The 11,738-nt window shown below is 41.7% G+C and overlaps 1 protein-coding gene across 1 annotated transcript in view; it reads left to right on the forward strand.

The window, feature by feature from the left end:
- The first annotated feature begins 236 nt into the window (after positions 1 to 236).
- Positions 237 to 11,738, forward strand: part of FBXO11 (F-box protein 11) — an 84,395-nt gene continuing 72,893 nt past the window's right edge. The window contains exon 1 of the mRNA XM_078444437.2: positions 237 to 1,250. Within this exon, the coding sequence (XP_078300563.1) occupies positions 1,031 to 1,250 (220 nt within the window). The 5' untranslated portion in view covers positions 237 to 1,030. The remainder of the gene's footprint in view (positions 1,251 to 11,738) is intronic.

Genomic DNA, 11,738 nt, shown 5'->3' on the forward strand with positions numbered 1-11,738 from the left:
CCCCACCACACTCCCCTTTCCTCCTTCCCCCTCCTAGGCGAGGCAGGGAGGAAACCCGAGAGAGGAAACAGGGCGTTGAAGGAAGGGACTTCGCCATAAGACCAGAGGCCCCATTGGCCCGAAGGTTGTATGGGCGCCCCCAATTGGCTGCTCTGCCGAAATCCCCGCCCCTTGGCTTCCCCGCCCATTCACCCCTCCCCCCGCCGCCCCGCGGCCCTCCCCCGCGCCCCTGGCCAGCCCCGCGGCGGGGAGGAACCCACTGGGCGAGTGGAGGCTCCGGCGGTGTCAATGGCTCCTCCTGCCACGGAGCAGCAGCAGAAGCAGCGGCTACGGGGTTGAGGAGGAGGAGGAGGAGGAAAGGTTCCTTTAAGGAGGAGGAACGACGACGCCTCTTTTTCCCTCTATCTCCTCCCTTCACACTCATTTCCCCTTCGCCGAGGAGAGAAGGGGGGGAGGAGAGAGAAGAGGCCGAAGAAAGAGAGAAAAAATTCCTCACAGAAATCTCTTTCAGGGGGTGTGGGGGGAGGAAGAGGAAAAAAAAGAGCTGGGCGCCCCCTGCTCCCTCCCTCCCTTCTCTCCCTCTCTTCTCCTCCTTCTCCCTTCCTCGCCCGCCCGCCCACTCCCCCCGCCGCCTGAGACGCCGCTCGGGAGTCGGCGGGACCGGAGTCTGTCTCCTCACCCGCCGACGCCGCGCTTCGCCTCGGGATCCCCAGGCGGGCGGACGCCCTTTCTTTCTTTCTCTCTCTCGCTCTGCCCGTCTTTCTGTCTCCGTCCCTCGCGGCCGCCCCGCCCGGCGGCCTCGGCCTTCCCCGTGCGTCAGGCCCTCCCGCCCGGCCTCGCTCGGTCTCTGTCTGTCTCCGCCGGCCTTTCTCTTGAATCGGGGTCTCGTTCACCCCCTCCGCCCTTCCCATCTCCCCTTCCCCTCGCCCCCTTTCCTTCCTCCCCCTCCCCACCCCCTTCTCCTGCCCCGCAGCTCGTAGTGCGTGTGTGTGTGTGTCCCTCCGCCAACGCCGCCACCTCAGCCCGGCAAATGAACTCCGTCCGAGCCGCCAACCGGAGACCCAGGCGAGTGTCGCGGCCGCGCCCGGTGCAGCAACAGCAGCAGCAGCCCCCGCAGCAGCCGCCGCCGCAGCCGCCCCAGCAGCAGCCGCAGCAGCAGCCTCCGCCGCCGCCGCAGCAGCAGCAGCCTCCGCCGCCGCCACCGCCGCCTCCGCCGCTGCCCCAGGAGCGGAACAACGCCGGCGAGCGGGGTAAGGCCGCGCTCCTTCCCCGCCGCCCTCCGGCTCGGGCGCCGGCCGGCCGGGACCCGCGGGGAGGAAGGCCGGGGCGGGCGGGGGAGGCCTGTGCGCCCCCGGGGTGGGAGACGGAGGCTGAGCGGAGGCGGGTCCCCCGGTGCCGCAGTGTCAGCCCGGCCCGGGCCCCGGACGGCAGGAAAAACCGCGGCTTCCCCACTCGCCCGGGCTCTCGCTCAGGCCGCGCTTTGTTTGGTTGCGGGGGCTCGGCACCCTCTACCCCCACCCATCCTTTGGCTCCTTCGCTGGCTCACGGACCCCGCAGGAGTCTGTTGGTGGCTGGGGTGGGGGGAGGCAAAATGTGGGATTTCCCCCTTTTCTGCTGCCTTCCACGGTTTAGCCTCCCCCTTCCTAACAGAAGGTGGGGGGGGGGGGACAACTGGGAGTGATCGGGCGGTGGGGCTGGCTGGGGAACTTGTTTTCCCCCTTTTCTCTGTTAGCCTCCCCCTTCCTGTGGAGGAGGGGGAAGGGGGGGAATCCGAGTGGTCTGTGGTGTTGGCCGGGGAACTTGTTTCCCCCACCCCCCTCCCTAGTCACGGGGTAGGGGGAGCAGCGACTACTCTCCCAACCCCGTAATGTTTGCTGCGCAGTTTGGCTTTAGTTACAGAACCCCTGGGAAAGACCCGTTAAATCAAGACCTTTAAATAAATAAATATAGAATCCATCGGCCATTTCCAGTCCCCTCCCTCGCGTCAGTGCAGTTACCCTTCGGTTCTATCGACCACCCCTCTCGCCTGTCCTCCCCTAGCAAACCCCTACGCCTCCGTGCTACCCTCCGTCTCCTAGTGGGGTTTGAACGCCCCTTCCTTGGAACTGGCCCCTTGGGAGAGTGTGAGTGTGTGTGCTGTGTCCAAGGCCTAGTGAAATGTGTCATTTGGACCCAACTGTGCAGCTCTGTCTGGTAACCACCATTGTCTAAGGGCTGAAGCTCCCGGGGGTTGGATTCTTGCTTTAGCAAAAATAATGTTCAGTTCTACTTTGATGATGTGGTTATTTTGGGAGATATATGAGGTAGGATGTGGCACCTTGGTCTCCAAACGTAACTATTCTCTTTATTAATTAGCTGCTCTCAGTGGGAGTGGAGGTCAGTACCATATTTATGTGTACGGTTGTTGTTTTAAGGAGGAGGGGAATTGTTAGGAGACATTTTGCGTGTTTTCGTTGGCGGATTAAGGTTAATTTTACATGCGTTGGTTGTCACACCTCCTTTGATTAAGCGAATTGAGATTAAATGCCTTTTAAAAATTATACATTCCTTCCTTAAAAACTGTTTCAATGTTGTACTTAGCTAAAATACTTAAAAAGAGAGATGAGAATCTTTTGAAAAATAGTTCAAAGGGTTTTCACTAGTCACTGTTACAGATGGTCCTTGAGAAAGCAGTTTGCTATATGTTGCTTGAAAGAATGTGATGTTTCAAGCCAGTTAGAGGTGTTGTGCAACAGTATTGGTAAATATGTTTTGATGATTCTCGGATACATTTACCATGTTTTTGTAAATTAAAAATATTTGTAGTTTCATCATTTCCTTTCACATTTGCATAGCAGGGTTTTCCTGTGTTCCATTCAAATAATAGTCAAGTCCCCTTCCACCATATACTGTAGAGTTCACAGTCCTTTTTGAGAAAACAATGATACTAGATTGAAATCCTAGCATAGTAAGGATTTAATTGCTGGAAGTGTTTTTAAGATGTACTGATTTGTTCATACCATTAGGGCTGAATCAAATCTGTTTGGCCAAACTTAATTTAGTCCCATTGTGTATTTTAAAATATTTATTCTGAATCTCCTTTTCATGATGTGTGTAATTTCAAACTTAGTTGAGGTACTTTTATCTTGGGTACTTTTCTTAACGTTTGTTTGAATTAGTAGCCACTAAAGTCTATTTCCTTTTGAAGTAAAATTACTTGGTTGTTGGCATTAGCATACTAGAGTGTCAGTTTCCTTTTCATTCATGTCCATAAGCTGACTAACAAAAAGATGTTCAAGAAATCAAAATTTCAGTATACACCTAACCAAATAGTAAATCAAATGCACTGTAGAATTGTTGCTTTGCTGCAGCTAGTAGAAACTGTTCTGGTAATTCCATGTTGACACAGGGGGGAAAAGAACTTGCTGATTAGCCTTCAGGGAAAATTCTGTGGGTCTTTTAGAGGGCAGATAAATGGCTTTAAAATGAATAAAACATTAAGATAACTTAAAAGAGTAAAATAGTAAAGATTTTGCCAGTTTTAAGTAAAATATGTCTTTCTACAAAAATTGGCAATTTGATTACTTTTTAAAAACGTACAGTTCACACGATGAGAAGTTAGTCAAAGGAATAACCTCTCTTTTAAAAGTTTTATGGAGCATGGGAAGTGTCACTATTTTTGGTCTGGATAGGAGAGGTTTTGTTGTTTAAGAATATAGTGGGTATCATAATTTTGACAAGGTAATTAAGGAACTACAGCCAACATGTATGTGTGTGTTGTACTTTTTACTAACTGTTAATGGGTATGTAACTCTTGCATTAGAGTTTGGATAGAGTTACATAATAGTGGATCAGACAGCTTTCCAGGTCAGAAATTAAAGTCAGACTCACTGTTTTTAAGACAAGTTATTCATTCAATATAAAAAATTACTTACTTATTTCACATAAAAGGATGGACTTTGGCTTTTTAGTGGTAATAGTATAGTTACAATGTAGTTTTTATTTTTTTTCAAGCAAAAATTTTGTCAGGGTTGGATTTTTGTTGCTCCTTTACCCACAAGATAATTGGTCTAAAAACTTCCTTGATACATCCTTACACACACACACACACACACACACACACACACACACACACACTTTCTCTTATATGTCATGGCCAGTGTTTGAAGAGGAAAAAAACAGTCTAATACAGTGAATTCTTATGAGGACTTTTCAAAACCTTCCATTGGGGACAATTACTTATACCCACATTGGGAAATATTTGGCCTGAGTGTTTCATGGAATGCTGTCTTCACTCATGTTATCTGTAATGGCCCACTGTCTTAACATGGAATACTAATCATTAGCTGGTTTTTGTCTTTTAGTTTAAGTTCCAGAGTTTAGGATTTCACATACTACTTTAAATTAGTAGAATATAATTGGTGTTCCACATAGGGACACTTTGATGATATATTCCAGATTCAGTGAATCTGGAAGTAGTGTGGGATAGATTTTTTTATATTTATTTTCTTTTGAAATCCTGAAAGGATTTAGCTTTTGCAGCTTGTTGTGATTTATGTTAATATCTTTTTGATAGTCTTTTTCTAAAAGTATGAGGTAAGGTTACAAGTCTGCAGAAGTGCTATGTATTCCGAGCATTTTTAGTTTGTAGTTAAAATTGGTTACTTAAAATAGGTAATAAATACAAATGATTTAAAATTCAGAAGTTTCTTGTCTACACCTGCTTTCAGCTACCAAATTCTCTTGGAATCAATCACTATTATTAGTTTCTCATTTATTGTGTTTTAATAAAAACATAAAAAATGAAACTTGACAACTGAAAGTCTTGATATCAAAGTTTTTGAAAATAGGTGTAATTTTTTTCTGGTTGGAGAATTCATAAGATTCTTTTGAAGTGCTGAAATTTTAATTATATAATCATTCAAGAGATTTAATACAATATATTAATGGTATTGCTATTAATTTCTAGTCTGAAGTAATTGTAGAGAGTAAAAACATAGTCTTTTTAGTTCCATATTTGTGGGATAAAAATCTCACCGATGACCCTGGAATTAGAGTTTTGTTTTAACTAAACATGTTGAAATAATGCAGTACATACAGTATATGTGAAATATTCCTAATGGAGCTACGTATTATAATATGCAGCAGCCAGGAAACTCCTTAGTGTTCTAGTCATGCATGCTAATCGTACCTTCTGTGGGCTTGTTCTAGCTCATGATGTTTTACCTTCAGGTTCTTCAGAATAAGGAACTTACAGAATGCAAGAATAAGGAACTTCTGCAACCTTTTTTGACAGAAGAGTTCTGGGCAAAGGACATGATTTTTCCAGTCTTAGGAATTAAGTTCTGTGGGCCACTACTCTCCCATCTGGTGGCCAAACCTTCAAAATATTTACATCCATGAAAGGAGAAATGCCACCCAGTTTTTTGTGGGAGTAGGGTGGGGTGGAAAAGAGCCTGTTTTCTCAAAGCTTAACAAGTTATTTGAGGGATAGAAATGAGATAGTGGGGTGCCTGGGTGGCTCAGTCAGTTAAGGTATGACTCTCGATTTCTGTTCAGGTCATGATCTCACAGTTCATGAGATTGAGCCCTGCATCAGGCTCTGTGCTGACAGCATGGAGCCTGATTAGGATTCTCCCTCTCCTTCTCTTTCTCCTCATCCTCCACTCTTGCTCTCTTGCTGTCTCAAAATAGATAAACATACATTTTCAGAGAAAACATGAGATAGTGTGACAATGCTGATGTGAAAGTTCTGCTGATTAGGCCTATGGGTTGTCCCTATACTGCTTTTCTCTTTCTTTACTGGAAATTCTGGCAAACCCAAGGACAGGCCAACCAGCTTGGAAACCTACCAGGTAAGGCAAGAACTACCCGTAGATCCTGACCTGTTAGGACCCCTGGACTTAGATTTGGGAGAATTCAAGGCTAGTGAGTATTTCCAAGTTTGTTTGGTTTTTTTCCCTATGTGTTTTAATTTTGAAGCTAATAAAGAGTTATTTCAACTTGAGGTTCCTTATAGTCCCCATATTTATTACTAACTAATAAGTTAACTCTTGTGTCTTTCTTGTCCCACTAATCTCTGAAGAGTTATTTTGTTTTAGACCTTCCATTTTATTAATTTAATCAGCCCTTTGAATTAATTACATTCTCAACTTCCAGAGAATTCCAATTGTATGTGAGGTTACTAGCAAAGTACCCCCAAATTGCAGTTGTTAACCCTCTGAAAATAAAATGATAAGCAAAATATGCCAGTTGAGACAGTTGGGCAGTATGATAGGGAGAGCTCAGGGGTGCCTGGGTGGCTCAGTCGGTTAAGTGTCCTACTTCGGCTCAGGTCATGATCTCACAGTTCTTGGGTTCGAGCCCCGTGTCGGGCTCTGTGCTGACAGCTCAGAGCCTGGACCCTGCTTTGAATTCTGTGTCTCCCTCTTGCTCTGCTCCTCCCCCACGCACACTCTGTCTCTCTCTTTCAAAAATAAATAAACATTTTTAAAAAATTTTTTTAAAAAAGAAAGAGCTCAGAGTTACAGCTAGCTAGTTCTAATCCTGGTTACACCATCAACAAGCTGTTTGACATGGCGAAAGCAATATAAACTCTTGGAGCCTTACATGATTATCTTTAAAATGAATATGGTAATACTTGTCTTATGGAATAATTAATGAGAGATTTAAGTATCTAGGACTTGACAGATGCTTAATAAATGGCAGCTTTTTAAAACAGTAATAGGTGCACCTAGGTGGCTCAGTTGGTTAAGTGTCAGGATCTCATGGCTCCAGAGTTTGAGCCCGCACCAGGCTCTCTGCTGTTAGCACAGAGCCTGCTTCAGATCTTCTGTACCACCCCCATCTCTGCTCCTCCCCTGTGTGTGTGTGTGTGTGTGTGTGTGTGTGTGTGCGCGCGTGTGCGCGCTCTCTCTCTCTCTCTCTCTCAAAAATAAACACTAAAAATAAAATAGGGGTGCATGGGTGGCTCATTCGGTTAAGCGTCCGACTTTGGCTCAGGTCATGATCTCATGGTTTGTGAGTTCAAGCCCCACATTGGGCTCTGAGCTGACAGCTCAGAGCCTGGATCTGTTTCTGATTCTGTGTGTCTCTCTCTCTGCCCCTCCCCTGCTCACGCTCTGTCTCTCTCTCTCTCAAAACTAAATAAAATTTTAAAATTTTAAAAATAAAATATTAATAATAGTAAGCAATAGAATCAGTTATATATAAAACTAAACCCAAGAGATAAAATGTGCATGAGTCATTAGTTTCTGGCATACCCCAAAATGCAATCTAGGTGACTTGATAAAACCTTACAGAGGGGCACCTGGATGGCTCAGTTGGTTAAGCCTCCAACTTAAGCTCAGATCATGATCTCACAGTTTAGGAGTTCAAGCCTCGTGTTGGGCTCTGTGCTGACAGCTCAGAACCTGGAGCCTGCTTCAGGTTCTTTGTCTCCCTCTCTCTCTGCCCCTCCCCTGCTCACACTCTGTCTCTCTCTCAAAAAATAAAATAAAATAAACATAAAAAAAAAAAAAAACCCAAAACCTTAGTCTGGTTTATAATTATAAATCATTTTATAGCCAACAAATTGAAATATTCTTTGAAGAAAGAATAAGGAAACAGAAGAAATGAGTACTTGAAATACAATAATAAACATAGATCACTGTTTTTGCTTATGTACTAGAGTCTAATACACTCTCATTTAACCCTTTTAGCAATTCTGTAAGATGGACATTAGTCAGCAGTGAGTAGTCCTAGTAAATAGCAGAGATTTTCAAAATTGATTTATATCACTGAATCTTCCCATAAACAAGAGGAGAGATAACAAAATACATTTAGCAGAATGTGTCCATCACATTCAGAGGAGGGAATAACCTAGCCCTTGAAGCACATCTGTCTCCTTTCATATCCCATTTATTTTATTGAAGACTGGTAGAGTAGTCTGATGCCATACATTGTTAGACACCTGCTTTAACATTTTTTAAATAACCTTCTGATTATAACTTTACCTCTAATGTAGATTTGTCTCTGGAAGAGATTGCACTGATTGGCCAGCATGTTTTTCCAGCTTGTTGAGATCACTAAGTACTCATTGTGTAAAGAGGGGTAGATTTCTCTTGAATTACTCATAAGTTATGAATAAAAGGTGTTAAGTCATTTTAGCTCATGGTTATAGACTAGCCTATTTCAGGAAGGAAAAATGTGAGTTAAATTACACTTCAGTGGTAATTTTGACAGGTTTGTGGACTAAATATCCTTTTGTCACCATAGCTTGATGTCTTTGCATGTATAGCCTGGGGTTTTTATATGTTTGGTTAACACAGAAATGTGCTTAAACTTAATCCTTAGAAAATAGAGAAATGAAACCAATTAACTTCCCTTGTATAATTTATTTTAGTTTAAGGAAATATCAAAAATATGTACTTTGAAAATGAATACATTGTGTATTTTTTGTTTTAAAACATCCAAATTAAGATAGTATATTAAAGCAAATGTAAGTTGCTTATTGTCCCCAATTTCTAAAGATCCAATTGTCAGTGTTTAGTCCTTCTAACAAATGAAAAATTGTGTGTGTTCAAAAGAGGAGAAAAAATTATTAAATGCTGTTCCCTCAACTGGTGAATAAACCTTAAAAAACAGAATGGAATATTTCCACATCTCATTAAGGAAGAGGTACAAAGAGAGCCTACTTTTCTGTTTTCTCAAAGCTTTGAAATTGAGTGATAGAAATGGAATAATAACCTGTGCTTTAAAATTATTTTTCTGGTAACAGTGAAAATCTTTACTGATTTCTTCTAGTGTGCAGCATGCACTCATTTTCTAGATGTTCAGGTTGGGTTGTGTCAAAATCTTTGACTACTAAAAATTTTTCCTCAGAATGGAATTAACTGGCTCCTATAGGGGTTCAGTCTTTGACATTGATTTCTTTAGTACCATGTATTGATAACTGACTTGAATCAGTTTAGCCTCTGCTGGTTTGCTGCCTTTACTTGAGTTTAATGAGAATTCTTTTTTACACTGAAATATTGATTTTGTATCTTGCATCCATAGTCTATAACATAGTATGTATAAGACCATGTGGCTTTATGAGAATCTGACACTTAAGAGGAAGCAGGTGGGGAAGAGAAAGAACATACAGCTCTTTTTTATTCACCTGTTATATTTTGAGTTGGACAGGGTTGGTATATATATGTCACTAGTAATTGTTTCTTCCCATATAATCATACATATTAAAAAAAAACAGGCTTTAAGGGAAATTAGAAGTGAAATAGAATTTAACAAATGGAAAATAGAAATCATTCTGGGTTTGTATCATGGCAGAGATAAAGGATCAAAGAAGACTTGTTTAAAAGAAATGGAGGTGGGTGAAGATGCTGTATTTCGAAATTGAATTGTTGGCAAAGTGATTGTATGGTAAAAGAAATGGTGGAATCACTCATTTTTCTGTGTTAAAAGTAGCCACAGAACTAATTCACCATTGTGTGTAAATGACTGATATCTTCATAATCCTTTGAAATGCATTTGCATTTTTAAGAAACTGATCCCTTAGTCAAATTTTGGTATTTTAGGCCCAGTAAAAGAGATAGAAATAAGTGATTTGGACAAAGGCTTTGGGTAGGAGTGCTTCCTCAGAGACAAAATAAGTATGTCAGGGGAAGGTGAGGGTGGAATAGTCTTGTAAGAATCACTTCCCTTACACATTTATTGTTTTTACTAATCTACTTCTGACCCTAAAATTTTCTTAAAAGTTTCACATTTTATTTTTTCAAAAGACTAATTTTGGGTTGAAGATTGGGATGGAGAGAAGAAAAAGAATTAGAGCAGGTAGGAGTGACAGTATGTGTGGGTCATTTTAAATTAGCAGTGGTCATTTTAAATTAGAAAGTCTGTATGTAATTATACACACACACACACACACACACACACACACACGCTATATATAACCATATATAATTATTTAAATTGTGAAAAATCTATTAGTTTTTTTTTAACTAAGTTTTTTTTAATGTTGATTTTTGAGAGAGAGCATGAGTGGGGGAGGGGCAGAGAGATAGAAGGAGACACAGTCTGAAACAGGCTTCAGGCTCTGAGCTGTCAGCACGGAGCCCAACATGGGGCTTGAACTCAGGAACAGCAAGATCATGACCTAGGCTGAAGTCGGATGCTTAACCCACTGAGCCACCCAGGCACCCCCCTAAACTGACATTTTAATAAAAATACGCAAGTGCACAAATCATTGGTGTATAGCTTGATGACTTTACACAAAGTGAACACGTCTGTGTAGCCAGTAATACCTAGATCAAGAATTAAACGCTACCAGTATCCCAAAGGGGCGCCTGGCTGACTTGGTCTGTTGAGCGTCCGACTTCGGCTCAGGTCATGATCTCACAGTTGGTGGGTTTGAGCCCCGTGTCGGGCTCTGTGCTGACAGCTCAGAGCCTGGAGCCTGCTTCAGATTCTGCCTCCATTTCTCTGCCTCTCCCCTGCTCGTGCTCTGTCTCTCTGTCTCTTTCTCTCTCTCAAATATAAAATAAAAAACAAACAAAAAAACCACTACCAGTATCCCAGAAATCAACATTCTGTGTGTTGTCCCAGCCCCTTGCCTTCCCAGTCACTATCCCCAACCCTATCTTTCTTACTGCTTGGATTGCTTAGATTAGTTTTGTCTGTTGTCTGTCTTTATATAACTTTATATAACTGTAATCACTCAGTCTGTATTCCTATGTGTCTGGCTTCTTTCCCTCAGTATTTGTTTATTTCAACCATGTTGTTGCTTATAGCAATAGTTTGTTTAGTCTTGTTGATCTGTAATACTACATTGTATGAGTATATGACAGTTTATTCATTCTATGATTAAGAGACATAGAACTTTAATATTTGGCTGTAAGGAATAGTGCTGTGAGTATTTTATGTATATCTTTTGGTGAATACAGGTACCCATTCCTGGTAAGTCTTTTACCTCAACATTATACCATCAGTTTTCTTTTCTCAAAGACAAAGCTTCCATTTACTTGGGAGATAAAACAACTTTAAGACAGATGTGAATATGGGGCACCTTGGTGGCTCAGTCCGTTAAGCATCCAACTTCAGCTCAGGTCATGATCTCACTGTTCCTGAGTTCAAGCCCCACATTGGGCTTTCTGCTGTTAGCACAGAGCCCACTTCAGATCCTCTGACTCTTTCTTCTTTCTCTCTCTCTCTCAAAAATAAACGTTAAAAAAAAGACAGACGTGAATGTGTCCTCTCATAATTAACGCTGCCAAAACAATTGATTTTATTTCAAATATTAGTATTTTTCTTAAGTCTTTGGAATATCTGCTCTAGCATCCTTTAACAGTGGTGTTAGGAAGTTTACCCTTCACCTTAATATACTTTAATTTTCCCCATAGGTTGTAGGTTGGGTTATTTTGAGGAGGAGGGAAATCTTTTTTTATATTTAGGAATTTTCAAAATTACTGTGGAATTTAATGTGATTCTAAGCCTTCATTACAAAAATTATTTGTTTTTGCAACTGCCGTAGTTTCTCCATTTCAGTGTGGAATCCTTTTTTTTTTTTTTTTTTTTTTTTTTACTACTTTTAAGCTTATCTTTTTAACGCCTGTGAAAATATTTTGCTTTTATTTGGTTAATTGTTTATTTTTTTCTGCATATCTTGATTATCCTTTATTAAATTCTGCTTATTTTAAAATTACAGAAGCTTCATAGAAAAATTGGGATGCATTTTGTTCTCAAGTTGTTTTTCTAGTCCTTGACCAGATCATCAGTTCCTGATG

This window comes from Panthera onca, chromosome A3, assembly GCF_046562875.1.
Source record: "Panthera onca isolate mPanOnc1 chromosome A3, mPanOnc1 haplotype 2, whole genome shotgun sequence".
Taxonomy (NCBI): domain Eukaryota; kingdom Metazoa; phylum Chordata; class Mammalia; order Carnivora; family Felidae; genus Panthera; species Panthera onca.